Source organism: Acomys russatus, chromosome 13, assembly GCF_903995435.1.
Source record: "Acomys russatus chromosome 13, mAcoRus1.1, whole genome shotgun sequence".
In the NCBI taxonomy this organism is placed as follows: domain Eukaryota; kingdom Metazoa; phylum Chordata; class Mammalia; order Rodentia; family Muridae; genus Acomys; species Acomys russatus.
This window is the reverse complement of record NC_067149.1, coordinates 46,423,197-46,445,348: the sequence shown is the minus strand read 5'-3', so window position 1 is coordinate 46,445,348 and position 22,152 is coordinate 46,423,197. Positions and strand designations below refer to the sequence as shown.

Genomic DNA, 22,152 nt, shown 5'->3' with positions numbered 1-22,152 from the left:
AGTTACAAGAGGTGCTTTGGGCTGTTCAGCCACAATGAATTCATTCCTTCTTTGGAAACTAAGTTTTCCAAAATGGCAAGTCAGGAACCCACGGTGCAACCAGAAACTAAAACCAGCGGCAGAGACGGCGGCAACAGGTGTCTTACCAGTAGACCATACTAACAAGCATTCCGGGTGCCATTCTTCCTCCTGTGTGACATCTGACATAAGGAACTGGAGTCCCATAAGGGCAAGATGCCAAGGAACTGTTGGCACGAACAAAGGCCTTTTGACATCTTCATTACCATGAGATGCTGACACACAAGTTTAGGGCAGAAAAGCACTGGGAAGCATCAAATGCTGGAGCACAATGGTTGGAAACACTGGGTTTGTCGGTGCTATTCAGGACAACATGGTTTTTAGCATCCGAATGGGATCATCTGAAACAGCTCTTTTTTTATCTAGTTAATATTTAGCTTAACATAAGGTTGAAATAGGCAGGGAGAGGGAAAGATAAAACACAAATTTACCAGCATTCCTGGCTACTAAAAGGAGCACCAAGATAGAGAGGTCTGGGCCTGTGCCCTTAAAATAGCTGTGCGGCTCAGCGGCCCTGTGAGTCCATGGACGTGCACATTCCAGCTTGAGTCCCCTGTGTCGTGGGCCCAGGCTCAGCCTACTAGGCCTGTCACCCTTCCACACAAGAGGCTGTGCCAGACAGCTTGTGGTGATATACAAAGGCCAGAACTCATCGTCTTCAGGAGGTGTCGAGCTGACAGGCTGACAGAAGCCATTTGCTTCCCGTTTCCATGCCAGGCTCCACTGGGGCAGGGCTTATCTCTGCACGGGTCCGAGCACAGCAGAAAGGTGGAAGATGCAGTGGAGGAGAAGCAAGAAAGGAGGCATGTTTTCAGGACTCTAAGCCTGAGCGCGAACGCCTGGATTCACAGGAGTGCTGGGGCCATATGAGTTCTTACGGCCCTCAAATGTGGCCACACGAATTGCTTCTGAATTTCCATAAGGTACAAGGGAAAATTACAAGTGGGATAAATGTTTAGCTGTGAAATTAGCTGCTAGTAGCCAGCTGGAAGTCACAATGATTCGGGCCCTCGTTCAGCCGTCCACCCCACCATACCAGCCGCTTTCCAGTCCCCTGTCTGAGGAAACAGAAGGCAAGTTCAAGGGTAAGGTGGTCCGCGAAGCTCAACTCAACTGTTTCTACAGCTCTCCTGGAGGTAAGAAACCCAAAGTGGAGCAGAGAAAGGACAAGTGAGCTGAGAGCTCCCCTAGAAAGTAGGCTCCTAGAAGGTTCCTCACCAGCACATGCTCCTGCATGTCTGCACAATCCCTACGGTTTAACCGGGACTTCCGGCCTCACTGGTGTACAGTTCTGCCTGGCACTGCCCTTTCCCGGATGTTATGTATGGACAATGCTCCACAGAAAAGAGCCTTGCTGTGGTAAAATACATGTCATCTGGTGTCCTCCTGTCGTCCGCCGTCCTTTCAATTCCATAAGAAAGATTGAGGAGAGTGAATCCATATCATAGTCTATATCTGGGTTTTGTGGGCCAACAGAGGCAAGCGTGAGCATGCGGACTGTACTAGGGAACGTGACAATTCTTTACTGTTTCTTCTGGGGGAAAGGTAAAAGCCAATCAAGCTTCAATGGGCCAATTAAGCGGTCATTAGAGGCAGTGTCAAATGTCACTTAAATGCACATTTTCACTTGGGCCTTCTGACTTCTATTAGTACAGCACAGCAGTTCATTTTGGGTGAATGATCTTAGGGCCCCTCCCCCAATCTTGTTTATGCTACTAAATGTTTCTACTTAATAAGATATTACCATTTGTTTTCTATTTTATGCCAAGTACTTTTCAACATGAAACTATTTAATAAAGATTTGGGCTAAACTTTTAAAGAAAGCATATACCCACATAGTTAGCAAGCGGGATAGAAATGTGTTAAGGGATGTATAAAACTTTTTAAATGGCAGTTCTGATTTGATTTTGCTTTCTCACCTGGAGGCCCCCTCCTTTCCCTCCTTCCTTCCTTTCTCCCCCATCTTTTCTTTCTCCTGTAAAAGGGTCAGGCCATTCTTTTGATTTCAAAAGCTCTCGGTTCTCTCTTTACTGGGAACCTGGCAGTAGTCAGTCCTGCAAATTTATTTGGGTGTTTGAGGATAACTCAAAACCTTTTAAATCTCTTCACACCCCACTCACGTTCTGGTCCTTCCTCAAACAAGCAGGATAACAATCTTAACCCAGATGTGTAACTGGTGTATACATCTGTTTGGGGGACTCTGTTCGAACACAGTATTTTTTGCTTACTATCCTACTTACCCAGTTCAAGCTGTTGTGTGTTTGACCAAGCTAAAGAGGCCTATTTCCTGGAGGCTGGCGGCAAGCATACACATAGACCCACCCTTCTGAAAGATGTCACATGCTTTAGAGAAGAAAGGCAAACATGAAGGGGCTGCAGCCACTAGGAGCGTGCATCTGAGCAACTCCTCCTCCCAGAAGCCTGTGCGGCCACACAACTCCATGAGCCAAGCCAGCCAAGGCACTTTCCTCAATTTCACCTATTTTCTCTAAGATATGCTGCTCACAGCTCTCTAAATTAGATACACAAAGTCTCAAAAAACAAAACAACCCCTTTTTCATGCTTTGGTTTGATTTCTACATAAGCTTGGCTATGAAAGACTGGAATTAGTCCGTGTTTGGATTTGTTTGGACTAGAATCACATTTTGTTTACTTGTATGTAGAAGCGTACGGCGGTGAGAGGATACGCAGGCAGTCCGTTCGTTCTCTCCTTCAACCATGTGTACCCTGGGACTGAACTCAGGTCAGCAACCTTGGCAACAAGCACCTTCACCTGCTGAGTCATCTTGCCAGCCTTTTGCTCTTCTAAGGCAGTGTTTTGCTATGCAGCCTATGCTGGAATGTTACTCTCTGTGTTGTCCATGCTGGCCTTGACCTCATGGTAAATTTATGTCGTGGATTACTTGGGATTTGCTTTTTTTTTTTTGGTTTTTCGAGACAGGGTTTCTCTGTGTAGCCTTGGCTGTCCTGGACTGATTTTGTAGATCAGGCTGGCCTTGAACTCACAGGATTTGCATTTTTAAAAACAGAGGCTTTTCAGAATAGGAGTATAAGGAGTCTGGGGGAAGGCGGGAAGCCAGAGAGGCTTGTATCAGCTGTGGTGTCCACAGTAGAAGGCTCCAGAGTGGCACCGAGGGCTGGGTCCTGGCTCCATAGATGCGAAGCCGAGGCTGCGGCAGCCTAGCTCTGTCAGTCCTGCCCTTCTACCCATTTGGAACGGCTGTGCTGAGTGCTGCTTCCCTGGGGCGTGCTCTCTAATACCTTTAAAGTAATGTTCTTTCATTCACCTTCCGCTCTGGCTTTACTGACCAAACACGGACATGTCTTGTAAAACAAAATCTTCGCTGGCCTCAGAGCAGCTACACAGCATTGTTATCTTTGGCTCCGGGTCTGGTTCTTCTCATACGACATAGTTTTACTGCGACTCACAAATCAGCAGCCCTGATCCCATGATCTTGGGACACTGGAAGGTTCACAGCAGACGAGAAGCGGTTGCTGTTTAACGGCAACTAACACCACTGAACGTTTGACGCCAACACCAGAAAACCTGCCTAGTAAAAACAAACTCCCACATCCAGATAAATGTACTGTTTTAGAAAGTTAATGCTATTAAAACTAAATTAAAACCTTATACAGAAAGCATTATATTAATTTGACTTAATATGCATTTCCAACCATCAATATAGAACTTGTTACTTTAAAAGTAAGAGACGTATTTAGTTTTTAAAGAGTTTTATTACGTGTCATGAGACTTCCTCATCTCAGAGTCCCTGCCCTCCTCAGTGGGGAAACAACATCCTCTCAGGGCAGAGCTAGCTTCACTATACACTAACTTCTTCACTCTATTTCTCTCAGGCAAAAGTTACTTTACTCTAAGAAGTTTAATGCAGTAAAGGAATGCACAAAAAAAAATTAAGAATCTGAAAAACCCTAGATTAACAGTAAGAGAAACAGCAACAATTTACTCTGCTTTGTTGACACTCAAGTTTGTCTCCATTTTATTCATAATTTTGCTGATAAATTTCAAAATCTGAGACACAAATACCAAGTGGATTTCCTATGCCGTTTCCCTCTGCCTCTGAGCTCCTATTTATCCTTGAAAACCCCATCCTTCTCCACTCTTCCTGGGATAAACTGTCAATGATTTTCTTTGCTCCCAGTCTCGTTGTGTATCTTTGTAGGAGAAATGTCCTATGTAAGCATGTACACATCTGTTCCCTGGATCACACCACAAGCCCCTGGAGGACTTCAACAACACAGCATGTGGAGTCTGGCAACAGGTGTCTGTTCACGCCAACTAGCCAAGGTCTTTATTCTATCCATAGCCCTTACCAGGGTTAATATCCATTCTGGCTTAATTAACCATCACGGACCAGATGGGCTGGAGTTCTTTGCCAAGTGACCTGCTCTACCAGGTCACACGGCCTCTGGCAGGTAGTCTTCTAACTCAGCCAAGAGTTGACTTTGCTTCAAGCCCTTCACATTCTTATCACTGTAAGCAGCAGTGACAGGACTTTGCCATTCAGATGTGAGTTAATAGCGATGACATAGTTTTATTGACCTGGCACTGGGCAGCCACTCATGCACTCTTTTTATGTGTGTTTATGATTGCAACGGTTCTACCCTGTCATTCTTCCTGCCTGACTACTTCTCCCACTGGCAACTGAGAGACAAACAACGTATTTCTCTTCCTTACAGGATGTGGTGTAGCAAGCAACTATGCCACTCACGTGCTAGGCACGTGTTATAAGAGTAACCTTGAGCTTACTTGCACTGACGTTATCTCACTTATTCCAGTAGCATTCTGAAAAGCATTGTTGTAAATGAGTATTAACAAAGGGAAATGAATCCTGTTTCATAATTAGAGTTTGTGATGCTTAAAGCTAAACATAAAACAGTATTTCTACCGGTCAAAAATTGTTCTCCTTAAAACAAAAAAATCCCAGAAGCACAGACTTCCTCATGTTTGAGTTGGATGATTTGATCATGTGTTTGAAGATGACTGGGCCGCTTTGCGCAAACAGTTTAACTAGAAACCACCCGAGCACCAGAAAGCTTCTAAGGTCTGGCACGGAGGCTATGTAGCCAGTGAGGGCAGGAGTGACCCAGAGGCTCCGTCCTTCTGTCATTCTGACTGTTATCTTCTGTGGGTACAGGAGATACCAAGTGTTCCCAACACCCTTTATGTTGAGAACAATTAGGTCATGTTGCAGCTCTGTTCTGAGATGAGATCTAGGGGCTGTGTATGCAGTGAGTCCAGCACCAGCTCATGGCCTAATTGCTTTCTTTCTCCTGGACCACAAACATAAGATTCCTTTTGGAATCAACTAACCTTGATTCCAGAACACGATTACTTGAAATTATCTTGTGATTTTTGAACACAATATAGCAATATAGAAATGGAATGCAAAATGTACACCAACACTCTGAAGCCATACTGCCCACTCTCTGTCCGCTGAGGCAAGAGGAGTGAAAGATGCTTCTCTCAGAAGGCACAGAGACGAAGGCTTTGGAATACAGTTTTTCTCTGCCAAGATTTAGGCTTTCATCATATAAAATTTGGCTCTCTGAAACAAAATATATTGTACAACTACAAGGCACAAATGCAGCATACAAATTGAACCAACATTACTACGTGAATGCTTATTTCCTGGTAATGCCAAGACTCTCTTGTCTGTACGGCTGAGGACAAAGCAGAAGTGACTTCATTTAGATTGTATTCTGCAGCAGCGGCAGACTACCTGTAATATGTGACTTTGCCCCACGGACTCTTTTTCACCCAAGCATGCCATATTATTCCACCGAGTGAGCTTCGATATATATAATAATCTTCCCTCTAAATTCATGTAAGTCTCACTCCTGAGGGCCTAACATTCTACAGTGAAAGTGCAGACCTGTTAGGCTGAGTGCTGTGGGTCAGGGGTAGGCCTTGCCCAGGCGGTGTGGGGTGCTGACAAGAACTGCCTCAGGAGCTATCAGATGCACTCAGGACTCACACGTGAAATACTGCCTCACTTGACATCTTCGGAGTTCTCTGTAATTGACAGAATGCCAGTTTTCACATAAACTGTCTCCTTTAGCGTTTAGATCCTTCCAGCAGGAGGAGAGTACTGACAGAACAAACGATGACTCTGGGTCTCAGGGCAGAGTGACAAGTTTCATCACTCCAGTGGCAGCAGGTGTGCAAAGGGCCATAGCACAGAGGGCCCTCTCACCCAGAGTGGACATGGTGGCTTAAAGACACAAACTGAGACTCTCTGACCAAGTAGTAGGTTTTCACTTTCAAGAGACCTTCTGCTTTTCTTAAGAAGTACACTGCAGTCTCTGCAGGTCACCGAGGGCAGCATCACACCTACCACACACAGGAAGAGTGTAAGTTCCTATCTGACCCAATATAGAGAGTCAAGGTCCTTGTCTCCTACTCTGCGTTACTTATGATTAGATGGGTTTCCCATGAGGATCTTATATTACCAGGCAGATCCAGAAGAGAAAAGCATGCTGTTGTTATTCTTGTAAAGATCAAGTTTCTGTCTAAAAAGGATTCAAGGACTTTTAGCTAATTACTTTAAAGAGGTGTGTTGACCTTCGGTGGCTTCTAGGAGCCCCTAGAATTTAAGTCTGTAAAATGCTGTGCACAGACATCCTGAGGGTGAACCACAATGCACAGACCTTAGAATGACACCTGGCTCATGGAAAGCAATCGAAAACACATCTGCGGAGGGAGAAGGAGGAAGGCAGGAGGGAGGGAAGAAAAGTAAGGAGGAATCAGATTCTAGGGCCCAAAAGGGGTTACAGATTACCACTTGAGAGAGCTGGAGAGATGGCTCACTGCTTAAGAACACGCGCTGCTCCTACAGAGATACAGGCTCATTTCCCAACACCCAATCGTGGTCCACAACCATCTGTAACTCCAGTTCCAGAGGACCTAATGCCCTTGTCTGACCTGTATGAGTACCAGGAATGTACATAGTATACAGACAGACATGTCAGCAAGACACTCATACTCATGAAAATAAATAATCTAAAAAAAAAAATACTATTTAAGAATATCAATATAGGACAGCCAAGGCTACACGGTGAAACCCTGTTTCAAAAAAAAAAAAAAAAAATCAATATACCAGCAAATATCCTAAAATGGAAAAAAATAAGCCTGGTAGTCTGTGGAAAGATAATGAGATTTTTATTTTCATTTTCTTGTAGTACATTTCCATTAGGTTTGCTTTTAACCTTTTAGCTCCTTTTATATAGATAGCCTAGATGATGCTAAGGTTAGAGGTGACAAATCTCAGGGCTCTCGAACCTGCTAAGCTGGAAGACTTTTATTCCTCTAAATATCCTGGAATCTAGAATGTTTAAGAAGCCTAAATCCCATTCTAGAGGCAGAAGCAGGTGGATCTCTGTGAGTTTGAAGCGAGCCTGGCCTACAGAGTGAGCTCTAAGAAAACCAGGGCTACACAGGGAAACCCTGTCTCAAAAACAAAACAAAAACAAAACAAGAGCCCGAATGCGTGAGGGAACCCACAGCTCAGCCTTGCTTGATGCTCTGTATAAGCTTAACAGGCAGGGCTGACACTCTGACATGAGGTGAGGCATAGGGAAGCATTTCTGAGAGCTGGACAGCCTGTGGCCCCGCTTCTAAACTGAACAGCTTCAAAGCTTTGTTTTAAGCACACTAATGGTTAGAATGACAGACAAAACCATCATCATTCACACACACACACACACACACACACACACAAACTCTGGAATTGGTACAAATAATCTGGGGGATTATTTGCAGTCTGCATGTTTATTTCTCATCCTGATCCATTTTTTTCTAGGCCCATGTGGAATCACAGAACACAGTTAAAATATAGGATATAGTCTTTGTCCACAAGGACTTGAAATTTATTACTCATGCCTACAGAGTAACTTACTGATTTATGGCAGTTTAATGGCAGAGCCAAAGGGTTCACAGATCGCATTCTTAGTAGAGTGAGCGATGCTCCTTCCAAAGAATGCTCACCCTTTATTTGTAAATCTGACTTTCTTACTGCTGCTATTTATTGTGGCTATATACAGCTTAGCTGAAGCTCCTGAATAAATTAAAGTATGTACTTTACTAGTCATCAAGAAAATATTTAAAATTATATTTAAAAACTATTACTTATTATATACTATTTTAGGAAAAGGATTGCAAAAAGGATGTTAGAAAATTGCATCCCTGTGAGAAAACTGACTATTTAAAAAAGTGAATTTTGTGACAAAAACAAAGACGAAGAGTCAGTGCAGGTGGTAAAGGGAGACGTGGGTCTCACGTGGTCTTGAACTCCCTGACCTGAGCATGAACTCACATTACTAGACAGTTAATACAAGAGACCTTCAGCAGGGGACTGGGGTGTGGCTGAGCAGGACAGAGTTTGTCTATCATGCTCAAGGCCCTGGGGTTCATGGGAGAGGGGAAGAGGAGGGGAGTGAGGAAAGAGAGGGGAGAGGGAGGAAGGGGTCAGAGGGGAGGGGAGATTTTTCAGTGTATAAATCCTTTTTTTAGTTTCCTAGTCTACATTGGACTTGCGCTGCCTGTGGGGCTCTGTGTTCCTTATGGGAAATGTTTGAGACCAGAGTGTTCTAGGGTTCCATTTTCGGTTTGTTTGTTTGTTTATGTTGGACCATTTGTGTAGACTTCACCTGTAACTCATTTCCAACCTGAAAACCCACAATCTGCACTTGACCTTACCCTACCTGAGAAGCAACTGAAAACTCCAAATCCAAACCTTTGAACTGTCATTTCAGCACTTATAATAGTTTGGATTTTTATTATTTTTAAAACTTTATGTGTGTTGGTGTTTTGCCTCCATATATGTTTGTGTACCACTTGCATGCCTGGTGCCCACAGAGGCCAGAAACGGGAGTTGGAACCCCTGGAACAGAAGTTACAGACAGTTGTAAGCACCGTGTGGGAGCTGGGGATTGACCCGGGTCTTCTAGAAGAGCAGCCAGTGCTCTTAGCCACTGAGATATATTTTCCCAGACTCAGTATCTTCAGTGGTAAAACAGAAAACACAGCATTCCCCCAAAAAAAGTTACAAGAATTTAATAGGATGGCCCATACAAAGCCCATCACAGTGCCTGGCAGACAGTACATGTCTGTAGAACAAATGAATGCATGCAATTTCACTCCAGATTTAATAACTGTCTTATCTGCTTTTAACATCTTATTTTTAGAATCCGAGCCCTGAGAAGGAGGGGAGGTACTAAAGGCAGGCACATTCCGGGAGCTGGCAGGCCAGCCACCCTGGCGAAAACAGCCGCTTCCGGTCCAGTGGGAGAGCCTGTATCACAGGGATAGGGAAGGAAACAACAGAGGAAGATTTCTGACACCTCTCAGCATGCACACATAGGTGCACATCCTTGCAATCCATGTGCACGTGAACGAACACACACACACCCCAAACGAACAAATAAATGAAAGCTCATGTAGATCAAATTTCATTTCAATCAACTCCAATGAAACTCAGACGATAAACCCTTTACTACAATAAAGTAATCTATTTTGTGTTTGATTAAAATTCAAAATTACTTATGAAATGGGTTTTTCTTTACTAATTAAATGAAGAGTTTGGGATTTTTCTGCTTTCTTATTTCATTCTTCTAGATTCATCTAATTAACTTTTTTCTTCATCTGATGAGTCTAAAAAAATTCAGTGAGAAAATTGGCCGTGCAGCTGTTCCAGCCCCACTCTATTGCAATGGCAGACATGACTCACGACTTGTGCAGCAGGCAAAGGCCAAGGACCTCTAGGTCTGTACAGACCCCAGCGAGGTGGCCACCATGAAAAGCAACCCTGCACGAAGCCAGCTCCCTGGATAGTTAGAAAGCCAAATGCAAGAGCTACATAAATAGCTGAGCTGTAAGAAACATTTGAGAAGTTACCAGACCCTGACACATGCCTGATGTACCTTCAGTGGACCTAGGATGTCAGGGACTGAGAACCCTCAATAAAAAAACTGTGACCAAGTGACTGGTTTCGGAGGCAGTCAGCATTAGATCCGAAGGAGGACAAAACAGAGCAAAATGATTGCAGAAGAGAAAAAAGACAATGCCTTCAATTCTGTTTAATTGATTTCATTTTTATAATTTATTAAAAAATTATTCACTTTTTTGTAGCCTCTCCCGCATCTCCTCCCAGTCCCACCCTCCCTCCCTCTTCCCACAAACCCCTCTCCCCTAACCCTTAGAAAGGGGGAGCCCTCCTCCCCTACCAACGGACCCCAGCCTATCAAGTCTCATCAGGACTGACTGCATCCTCTTCCTCTGTGGTCTGGCAAGGCACCCCGCCAGGGGGAGGTGATGAGAGCGGGCAGAGTCCATGGCAAGGACAGTCCCTGATCCTCACATGACGGGACTCACATGGAGACTGAGCTGCATATTTTAATATGGGGACTCATTAGAAACAACCATCCATGCGTCCCAAAGACTGGTTTCCATTCGTACCCATGCTGAACAGCAGGGGGAGCAATGCGGGGGTGTGAACAGCACCCAGGGGCAGGACTGTAGGTGGCCATGTGGGGCTGTCACCGCTCCGCAAGCCTCATTTTTTCTCATCTGTAAAACGCCAATGAAAGCAGAGCAGGCTCATCAACAGAAGTGTAAGACCCACAGCTATGGGCCATGCCTGCCATTTTAAATTAAAAACAACTAAGTAGAAGGTAAAAGTAAATTAAAAAAATACATTTTATTTAGCCCAATTATCCAAAAGATTACCATTTTAACATTAACAAATATAAAATTATAAGAGTTCTAAAAAGTCCTTTTTTCATTTATTTATTCATTATTTGTTTGTTTATTGTGCTAAGACTCTGAAACATGCTGTGTGCTTTAAACACACAGTCCTGTCCCTTCAGACAAGCCACACTCAAGGTCAACAGTCACAGGGGGCTGCTGGTGCCATCCCAAGCAGACTTAGAGAGGCTTACTGTGAGCTCACTAACTCCACACAGCATTTTCTGTCAGACAGGCCCTGTGAAACTTACAAAAGCTATTTTATAAATCAATGCATTAAGGAAATATAAATTTTTGGTGCAGTATATGACATAATAAAATATATAAGAATTTAAAATATCGATAGTGACTAGATCAATTATTTGTCCAAAGTAAGAACAACCAGAAATGACCATAATAGGTCATTAGTATTCATTTATCTTATGTCCTACATTATTTTTATTATACATACATACATACATACATACATACATACATACATACATATTCACCACTTATTGCCTGGGAGCTGTGGAGGTCAAAAGAGGGTGTTGAGTCCCCTGAAACTGTGGTTATTGACAGTTGTGAGCTACCACATGGATGCTGTGAATCAAACCTTGGGCCTCTGGAAGAGCAAGCAGCCAGTGCTCTTAACCGCTGAGCCATCTCCCAGCCCCTATTCTACATTAACTTTTGTGGCTTCTTTATTAGTATTTGAATATGTTAATTTGACACAGAACATAGTAATTTTTGGGTGTACAAGCCAGACATCTACTTCAGTGTCTTCTTTCTCAGGTGCTGCCCACCTTATTTTTTGAGACAGTCTCTCTGGCTTGGAAAGCTCAGCAAGGCTGGCTGGCCAGTCAGCTCAGGGCCTGCCCATCTCTGCTTCCTGAGGACTGGAAGCGCATACACTACCACACCCAGCTCTGCACATTGGTCTGGGGAATCGAACTCACAGCGACAATGTTTGCACAACATGCACTTTACTGAGTGGGCTCCTCAGCCCGAATATAATATCCTTTAAAGATTCTGACAGAACTATAAGCATGCAGTGAAGAAACAGCAACAAACCACTTTGAAAAAAAAATTGCAAAACCTTTCTTTTCATGGAACCTACCATTGGTAAGTCATGTTACAGTTTCAATAGCTCTACTTTTTTTCTCATAAAAATTTAAAGAATGGGCATTTATCATGACAACCTAATTATGCACAATTAAATATAGCATTATGTTTAATGTATTAAATGTTACATTTAGTTTTAAACTATTCATTGGGATTATCATCAAATATTTCTTGTACTGCATTATTAAAATTCTTAATAGCGTACAGTAAGCAAGTTCTGTGTGTTGGTGTGTGTGCGTGTGCGCGCACACATATGTGCTCCCCAATGTAAGAATGCATAGAGGCTGGAGGCTGATGTCAGCATGCCTTCATCTACTACTTTTCCATGTTTTCTTTTAAAGACAAGGTCTCTCACAAAACCTGGAGCTAACCATTTAGGCTAGATTGAATGGGCACAAGCCCCATGTCTGCCTGTGTCGACCCCCAGCACTGGATGACAGACACACACCACCGCACTGGACTGTATTTGGGTGACAGGGATTAGGACTCAGGTCCCCACGTTTGCAGAGTAAGCACCTTTTTATATTTGTGTGTTGTATGTAAGTGTGTGTGTGTGTGTGTGTGTGTACACAACTTGTAGAGGTTGCTGCTCTTCTACCTTCATATGGATTTCAGGGATCAAACTCTGGCAGCAAAGCCTTTACCTGCTCAATCATTGTGTTCGGGTTTGTTTGTTTGTTTAATTGTTTGGTTGATTTTTTGAGATAGGGTTTCTCTGTGTAGCCTTGGCTGTCCTGGACTCACTTTGTAGACCAGGCTGACCTCGAACTCACAGCAATTGCCTGCCTCCACCTCCTGAGTGCTGGGATTAAAGGTATGTGCCACCACGCCTGGCAGCTACCTTAGTTTTTAAGACAGGGCCTCCCATTGAACCTGGATCTCCCCATTTTAGCTAAACTGGCAGGCCAGCAAGCTTTGGGGACCCACTTGACTTTGCCTCCCACACCGCCAGCCATGGACTGTGTGCGTGTGGGCACTCAGGCTGAAGTGTCGGACTCAGGTCCTCATGTTCAAGCACTTTACCCATTGAGCCATCTCCCTAGTAACAACTCAAAGAGCAGAAACCACTACTAGATCGCAAAGCCTCTGTGACAGTCGCGAACATACTTACCTTTCAAGCAGTGTGCTCCGATGGTGTGGAGGCCTGAGGCTGACAGCTTCCCTAGTCTTTCCCTGGTCCAACACAGGTGTCAGATAAGACACAAGAGTGAAATGAGGACAGAACACCGCACAGGCAACTGCTACCTCATCTCAAGTCCGTCAGGGACCATTTAGTTACCAGCTGCAATCTCACCAGTACAGTTAAGAGACGCAGAAAGGCCAAAATTCTTTGGACTTAGGCTTTTCAATGACCACATATTCAAAAGACAGTCTTCCAAAAATATAGACCCCCTCCCTCAATCTCTCTTCACTATGATTGGTCAGAGGTGATACACGAGGGAAAACTGCCACCAAACAAATCATTAATTCTGTGTTCAGTGACACCATGTATGTGTCCCTCTCATGTCTCCTGACCAAGTGCCCACATCCCCCATTCCTGCTAAGGATTAAAGTTAATGACTAGTTCGCTCTACAGGCAAAAGAGCTGCTCAAGGCAGGGCTTAAGGAAACTCTTGCTTAAGCTTTTCTAAGAAAAAAGCTGATTCCAAGCTAACAAATGTTAACTCTCTAGTCACTAATACTAAATGCAGAAGATAAGGAGGACACCGCGACGGTCGACGTTTGGCCAGATGTCAGAAGCGGACTAGCACTGTGTCGAGACACTCACACGTGGCATTTCGGTAGAGAAGGAAAGGGCCCTGGAGCTGGAAGTCCAGGTCTTCAGTAATGGGCTCTGTTCTGTTTTCCATGCTGAGCCTATTCATAATGGTGAATCCATGTTTTGGAGAGGCAGACCTGGAAATCATGGAGCAGGGGGAAAGACAAATTGCTAAACATGCCAAACCTGCAGTGTAGCCACATTCCGACACCGGCTCTGAACGCTGCTGTGTGCATCCAGTTTCCGCAAGCAGTCTGTACACACAGGAAGCAGGACCCATTATTTCAGGGATCCTCCGCCAGCATCTATGCACTACTTAGTGTCCTGAGGGCCATCATTTTTAATGTGTGCGAGTGTATATCCTCTGCACAAAAAGGTAATTTTCATTGAAAGTGCAAATGTCAGTTTGAAATTGAGAACTTCAGGGAAATGGGGCAACTGTCAACAAACCGGTGAGACAAGACACAAGCTAAGTAACCGCCCCGAGGGCACATGCCTCGTTCGTTTCAATACAAAGCAAACGGCTGTCTGGACAAGCTGGTATAAAATTTTTCTTGGTAAAATTGTGACCTTTAGTGAACCTTATTTTTCACTGTATTCAATAAATTTTGGCTACCCCCTCGCTGGGGCTCAGAGGGCCCGTGCTATATGTCACATGTGCCTTTGCCTGTGCTGGGGCGACAGCTATATCATAATTCAGTAAGAAAGCTCTGATGACAAGTCGGCACAGCATTCACATCTAACGGAGCTGTACTCACTCATTCAAGTTAACCTGGCCTCTGGGTTGTCACTAACAAGCAGGAAGAGGGTTAGTTCTATCTCATGTTTAGTCACTTTGTACTGATACAGTGCCACACTGCTACCCTGCCACTTACAGGGGTTTATTTTTAAAGCCCCAACTTTTTAACTGATGGAAGGCAGTCTTTGGCGAGCTTATCCTACAAAGAGGTAAAGCGCTGGTAGATAGAGCCTCCATTCGAGAACCAAGGATTTCTCTTTTAACCGCAGAAGAGATAAAAATGCATTAAGGCCGACAGCGGGCCCTGAACATTACATTTCAGAAAAACAGCAATCCCACTAGCTGCATCTTCATGAACTCTGTCATGAACAGGAAGACATGGGAAGGCAGAAGAAATGAATCTTGGTTCTTGTTTGTTTGTTTGGCTGGTTAGTTTTTTGAGCTAGGGCTTCTCTGGGTAGCCTTGGCTGTCTTGGACTTGTTTTGTAGATCAGGCTGGCCTCGAACTCACACACATCTGCCTGCCTCTGCCTCCCGAGTGCTGGGATTAAAGGCGTGTGCCACCACGTTCCGTGAGAAATGATTCTCAAGGTAGTAGGAGGAGCTACCTTCATGTATATCAACAGCAATATGTCTCATGGCATAAGCGGCCTGGGACTATACCACAGTTTATCCAGCAGGCCCACAATCCAAGATGCACTGAAAACAGTTCTGAAAGAAGTACAGGTGGACCACAGGCAGCCTCGTTTCCTTAACGTGAACTGCTGTCACTCCACACTAAGGTCAAGACTTCACCAGACCACACACACTTGCACGTGTGGGAAGGGCGGGCACACATGTGAGAAGAGGTGTAGGCAGTACGTATTATCTCAAAGAGATAGTTTCAGGAAGGAGATTGAAAAACAGGGAAGGGTATTCTTCTCAGTTGTAAGGGGATTAAAAACCCTAAACAACAGACTTACTGCAGCCTTGCTAGCCACTCCTTCCTTTCCCTGGATGACAGGGCAGCTGACACCCTCTCCCACTGTTCCTATACTTTGCCTCCAACTGGCCTCTTAAGGCTATCCCAGTTCTGCTTTTTATGTCTCTATTGACCCTAAAATTCAACCATCAACTCATACCTATTTGCCTCTTAAGACAACGCCGAACTCTCCAACAATAACCCTATGCCAACTGGCTGGATTCCTTCATTTGAATTCACCGAGACCACTGTGAAAAGTGTTACTTCAAAAACCTTGAAGAGCCAAGGCTGGGGCGGGGCAGTATAGCTCAGTGGCAAAAGTGTGTAAGCTTGAGGCCCTTGTGTTCTCAGTTCTGAAAAATACACAAGGAGATCAAGGAGAAACTTAGACCCCATCCTTGACACCCACCCTCACCTCCCCCTTGCTGTTTGACTTCTGCCAACGATTTTGTCATTCAGCTCAAACGCTAGCGTTTACCTAGAGGCTCCAGGTCTCAATGTCACTGTATCCTCTGCTCATGCAGACTTTCATTTCAGCTTCAGTTATTCTGGTCCCAACTCCATCATCCCCTGCCTACTTCAAGGCAATCATCCTCTTCACATCCCGCCTAACTCCAGGTTCTTTTAGAACAAGTGCCTCCTTGTGATGCTACCACACTGGCTCTCCATGCATTTTCTCACAGCGTATTAAGGATCCTCAGCCCTTAAGCCTTCAGTTGCTCCCTACTGCTAGAAAAATAAAAGTCAGGATCTTTAGTCTCCCATTGTCCAACAGCGTCACTTATGCTGGTACAAACCCTCTGTACCAGAATCAATCCCTACTGCCCCTTTCTACAGGAGGCTCTGGGGGTCTGCTTTTGCCTTTCTTCCTGTCAGGAGGCTCAAGCTAAGAGCAGTCCTTCTACAACCACCACAGCACACAGAGGCCTATACAGCAACCAGCTCTTGGCATGGTATATCCTGTATTGTGTTTATCTTAGAGTGGAATATGGGTAAATATATACTTATTTCTTCAGTGAAATTGCTATATCAACCAGGGTTATTTTTGTATTTTGTTTATTTATGTTTATTTTTGCATTTAATCTATGTGCTCCCACTAGTTGTCGGAATTCAGGTAGGACATTTATGTGGAAATTGTATGAATAAAATGTAATCATTAAGACAGTATAATACTGTGTCTGCATGCACAGGTAATGTTAATACCTGATTTTTAAAAAATGACTAAAAGCGTGAGCCTATTAATTAAATTAATACTGAAACAGCATTAACTAGACAGTGGAAGCCTGAGAGGCAGAGTCAATCCTGGGGTGTGCTTTTTTAAGCAGTTAAGGGTGGGGGCAGGTGAGCCACAAAGCCCCTTCCAAACGCTGACTAATTTAGCTTTCTGAACACTGTAGCTCTCATGTCCCGGCGGTACAGCATGCTGAAAAACTGCATGCAGTTCACTGCCATCAGACGATGCCTAGCTACTGCTGAACTAAATATTAAGATTTAAGTTGGAATTACATCCTGAAATTAGTATCATCAGAATGTGGCAGGTGACATTACGTGTTACACTAGTCCTCTTGCCTGCTAGTAATTTCAGATGGATTTGGTTGTTGTACTTCTTTGAAATAAAACTGCTTTTCAAGAAGTGACAAAATTAAGCTAAAATATCTCAAAAAGCATTTTTAAAAATAGAATACTCTTACCTTGTATAAACAAATAGGGTCCCTTCCACTCCAGTCTTCTCCTAGAAACAAAGCAAACAGAGCCCGTCTGTATGTGCGCTTCATCCTAAGGCAGAGTACCAGGGTGCCACACCCGAGCCCCAACAGAGGGGCCACCAGGAAGGGGAAGGCATGGACTGTGACGTGACCAGGGCCTGCTGTGTGGGGACTGCTTGGTCACTATTCTCTTTCCCAAACACTGTATGAGGGGCCCACCTGGCTGGAACAGAGAAAGTATGCTCCCCACTTCATCAGAGAGAAGAGGTGGCAGGCGCGTGCCCCTCTCCTCCAGCCTCCTAAGTGCATGCCCAGCAAGCTGTCAAAGTAACTGGTGTCTGCACCCCAACCCCCTTTACTTTATCTTGTGTTCGTCGCCATGCCCTGTCATTAGGAGAACAGACGAGTTGTTCATAACTGTGCTCTGACTGCGAGACAGACAGGGGTTATGCTAGACTCTTCGAGAGGACGAACACCTTCTTGGCACAAAATACTGCAGAGTTACTTTGGCCAAAGGCTGGAAAGAACACTGCACAGAGATATTACCAAGTTAGGACTCAAGAACTGCCAGGGGAAATCTGGGGGAGGTGGTGAGGTTAGAAAGAGAGTTTGCGTTTTTGGCTTTCCTTCCATTTCTCCCAGACAGGAGGAACTTGGGCTCCTTGGGACCCTGTTGTCAGCACAGCGCAATGGAGCTCTTTTGCTTAACCAATAATGAGGTTACTGTAATTCAGAATTTAACATGTTCTTTTTGCATTTACATAATTTAATTTAAACATTCTATTATCCTATTTAAGGCCTCAATATTTTATAATATTCACTGCCCAAATAATTTAAAATTAAGTACTCTATAATTCTGATGCAAGATCCATTCTTTTACAAAAAGATGTAACATTGGAATAACATTTTTAAAAGGCACAGACTTAAAAGCAGGATCTTTTCACGTAATCTACTTGATTACAGCAGTTTTCTCCGTGACAGCGTAGGGAGTTTTGAAGAGTGGTCTCCAGAGGAGAAGCCCTTGCATCACCCAGGAGCCCAACACGTTCTTAGGGCTCCTAGCAAAGCCGTTCAGAGCTGAACTAACATAGCTGGCAAGTGTCGAGGCAGTATACAACACCTTTAAAAGGAAACTGCAAGAGCTAAGTATATGGTACTATGGGTCACACGGACAGGGAACTGAAGCAGAGACGGGCGCGGGACCTACGTGCATGCACCGTCGTCAGGCTCCCTAGTGACAAGACCAGGCCAGCTTCCTGCAGTATCTGACCCAGGCCTCTTCACTTTGAATGCACATCAGAGCTTTCATATTTTACCAGCACACATTAAGCCGAATGCTTCCAACTGATTACTCTTTTTCCCCTTGCAACAAAAATTCTCTTTACTGAAAACAAAACCAAAAAAAAACTTTAATGACTTTAGTTTAGAATAATCCAAAATGAGAAGTTTTGCTACAACTCACGGAAACAACTCTCACACGTGAGTCTTGTTTGGAGTTGCTCCTGGGAAGGAGTTATGGCTCAGTAATTACAGCATGAGCCTGGAGTGAGGTTCCTGCCAGGTCACACTAGGATAATGCATTTACTGTTCTGTCTCATCTTCTCCATTAAAAAGATAACTGGCTTACACAACTCAAATCTTTTAATAATTAAAAAAAAATGCATTTTAAGAGCCCTTACTTGGCTAAAAGGAGTCTGGAAATGTATTGCATTGCCGTTAGAGCTGTGCTGGCTCAAATTGGCTTAGAAGGCAGCCAGGCTTTCTCTTTTCTTTTCTTTTCTGTCCTTTCTGTACAAATCAGTGAATTTAGGGTCTGGCAATAGTTAAAACAGGATTTTATTAGCTCTCCTCAGATCCTCTAGGTAAGGCCGACTTAAAATTGTAAGTTCACTGTTCTGGACAGGTGATCATTATTCAAAACAATGAAGAGTATAAACGACGCTGTTTCCTAAATTGTTAGAAGTAAATACACTGACATCTGGAACAACAGACCGCAATCTCAACTTTACTCAACATTCTAAGTTAAAATAAACGAAACGTGGGCCCTCTGTCTTTCTGAAGCTGCCCCTCTTCGTTGCACATGCAGTAGCACTGCCACCTTTGCAGCTTCAGGCACTATCCCAGCTGTCCGAGTCTCATCCAGAGCTCTGATCTGATGCAACACCCCTCTGATGTAGTGTAGTTACTGTGACGCACAGAAAACTCAGAATTATCAACTGGAAAGAAGGGACACGTGTGGTTCTAAGCCACGCCTCCAGCTCTGCATAGCTCATGTTCTGGATTATCTACATCCATGCCTGCTCACTGCAGGACAGGTGGCAACACCTCTGCTGCTAGCCGGCAGATGCCACCAACACCCTCATCCTCAAAGTTTCCCAATACTGTCAAATGTCACCGGGGTATGTGGGGAGAATCAAAGCCAGCTGAGAACAAATGGTCTGGCCAGCTATAGGCTTTCATCGACAAATAGGGTATTTCAGGGAGGGAGTCTTTCCTGGCCAAAAAAAAAAGGGAACAAATTTAGTTCTAAATTTCCATTCTAGTCACGGCAAAACTCTTAATACTTTGTGCCTTTATGTGTGTGTTCTGAGGATTAAACCAGGGCGGTGCACATGCTAAGCACATGCTCTACATGGTAAGCACATGTTCTATATGCTAAGTACATGTGCTCCCATTTTGCTCTATCCTAAGTCCCTTGACGCTCATCCTCTGTTCACCCTTTATTTCTCATCTGAATACCTGATGTTGATGTCCAATGAAATAAGGACTCCCCTACTGCCTTCTTCAAATACTTTCTCTTTCATTCCTAAGAAGACCTGTGTACTTATTAGGTTGACATTGGAAAGGCTTCCATGCAGAGATCTGAGTGATATGGCACAGGGGAACAGCGGTGACAACCTGATTGCCCCCAGTGACTGCTCTGTTGTTGAACTAGGTCTCTCTCCTTTGCCAGGCAACCACAGCCCAGATTAGCACTTTGAAAGGGTGACCTTTTACTGGATGGATTATGCCCTGTCTGAAGAAAATAAATCCAGGAAGCAGGAAAACAAGACTCCTGTAAATAAAGCAGTGTGACACTTCCGACGCAGCAGCGTTTGTTGCTGGCCTTCACCGGCTATCTGGGTCCCATCTGCAGGGATTTTAAAAGGTCTCTGGCACACAGGGCTGTGAAGAGGCTTTAGAAAACCTGCTTGGGGCGGGGGGGGGGGGGGGGGGGGGGGGGGGAGGGGAACGACACGACACTCCTACTGTACATTTCAACAGCTCTGGTCTTCTACACCGAGCCTCCTGCTGAGACAATTTACACCATTAACTCTTACTGGGTCCTATTCTAGCTGGGCTACAGAATTACCTCCATATGACTACAACCTGTGGGTCCCAAGCCCTTTGACAAACCTCTATCTCCATTACAATCGTAACAGTAGCACAATTACAGTTACAAAGTAGCAAGGAAAATAATTGTATGCATGGAGGTCATTACAGCATGAGGAACTGTATTTAAGGGTTTCAGCATACCCACTCGCTGCCTTAGAGAGAAATAAAGTACATGTAGAGTGCATGTAGAGTACATGTGGAGTATGGTCACACAAATCCAAGTTTCAGGGAAGGAACTCCCTTTACATTAACGTCCATATGGTAATTTCCTCCGGTGACCAGGAAAAATGGCCTCAGTTAATCTAGCCATGAATATTCAGAGCCCTGGACATTAGAACTCCGCCCATTTCCCCTTCGGGTTCGGCTACCAAGAGAACAGATATGAATTCTTTGCCTCGCTTCAGTTAAGAACTTAGGACAACACTATCTGAATTGATTCCTGGCCCTTTTTCAGGGGTCCTGCGGGTGGAAACAGGTGCCTTCCCTCCAGCTCCATCTCCAGTCCCTTCTTCATCCTTTTTGTGTTCACGGTTTTTGGGTTGCTCTTATACAGCCTGTATCTAACCATAAATTTGCTCAACTAAAAAATAAATAAAATTTGCTCAATAATCAAAGTTTTCTTTGCATAAATTTTGATGTTTCCTTCAGACTTGGCGAACAAACCAAAAACAAAACATTTGAATTCCTTGCAAACTGTTCTTCATATCCCATTGAACTATACTAAGACCGATGATACAGATGAATATTTGGACAAAAGTCAAAATAAAGGGGGGGAAATGACATCTTTATATTCAAAGGGGTGGCTTAACAAAAGATACGAATCAATGCCTAGGCCAAAACTAAGTTGTCTCTCCTTCCAACTTCATTTTACTTGTGAGGGAAACTAAACTTCATCCAGTTACTGTAGGCTGGGGCTCGATCTTGTGAAATGCACTGAAATGGTTAGCCTACCAACTATGGCCTCCTACATCAAAGTCTGGGGCGTCTCACCCATACCCACTTCCTCTTTATTCCCCAAAGCATGCTCTTTGGTGGGTGCCTGCCGTGCATTTCTGACTCTGGCTTCTCCCCTTCCGCGAGGATGGACTTCCCTGCGCCCATCTAAGCTTGGGGCTCCGCACTGCCCTCCGCTGCTGCAGAGTTTCTGTCTTCCGGGCCTCTAGGCTTGTGCCCTGCTCTCAGCGGCTCCGGCTGCACCTTCAGTATCCAGCTTCCCCACCCACCCGTGGGTCGCGCAGGCCGCCCTCCACCACGACCGGCCCCCACTCCCCTAGCCATGCCCAGCATCCCCCGCCCCGTCCCCGCCCTGCCCCGCCCCACCGTCCGCGCGGCCACCGCGTCTGCACGCACCCACTCGTTGGCCCGATGGCCAAAAGTGTACAGAGCGACCTGGCTGGCCACATCCACGATGCGACTGATGTAGGGGTCGTGGCGCCGCAGAGCAGCCAGGCTGATTTCATGCCCTTTCCCAGGCAGGCCACCTGCCGCCACGGACGCCATCTTCCCACCCGCCCTCTTGCCCGGCCTCCAGGAAGCCCCCTCAATCGACCGCCGAGCGAGCGACCGCAGCGGGGGCCACCTTCCGGAACTTGGGGAGCCAGGCTAGGCTTCGCCAATCGACGCCCGGGCCCTCTCGCGGAGGATCGTTGCCTTGGCAACAGGAAGCCC

General features: G+C 44.9%; 2 protein-coding genes across 10 annotated transcripts in view; one reads left to right on the top strand and one right to left on the bottom strand.

Moving 5' to 3' along the window:
• The window catches only part of Dcp1b (decapping mRNA 1B), a 37,571-nt gene extending 15,560 nt beyond the window's left edge, over positions 1-22,011 (bottom strand). For 3 of the 4 annotated variants that reach the window (XM_051155217.1, XM_051155218.1, XM_051155215.1), the window contains exons 1-3: positions 21,835-22,011; positions 17,095-17,135; positions 13,713-13,840 (exon numbers count right to left, since the gene is read on the bottom strand). In XM_051155217.1, coding sequence (XP_051011174.1) covers positions 13,713-13,840; positions 17,095-17,135; positions 21,835-21,984 — 319 coding nt within the window. In that variant the 5' untranslated portion in view covers positions 21,985-22,011. The remainder of the gene's footprint in view (positions 1-13,712; positions 13,841-17,094; positions 17,136-21,834) is intronic. The other variant, XM_051155216.1, reaches the window with a different exon arrangement.
• The window catches only part of Cacna1c (calcium voltage-gated channel subunit alpha1 C), a 638,839-nt gene continuing 617,545 nt past the window's right edge, over positions 859-22,152 (top strand). For all 6 annotated transcript variants that reach the window (XM_051155214.1, XM_051155212.1, XM_051155213.1 and 3 more), the window contains exon 1: positions 859-1,214. In XM_051155214.1, the coding sequence (XP_051011171.1) occupies positions 1,076-1,214 (139 nt within the window). In that variant the 5' untranslated portion in view covers positions 859-1,075. The remainder of the gene's footprint in view (positions 1,215-22,152) is intronic.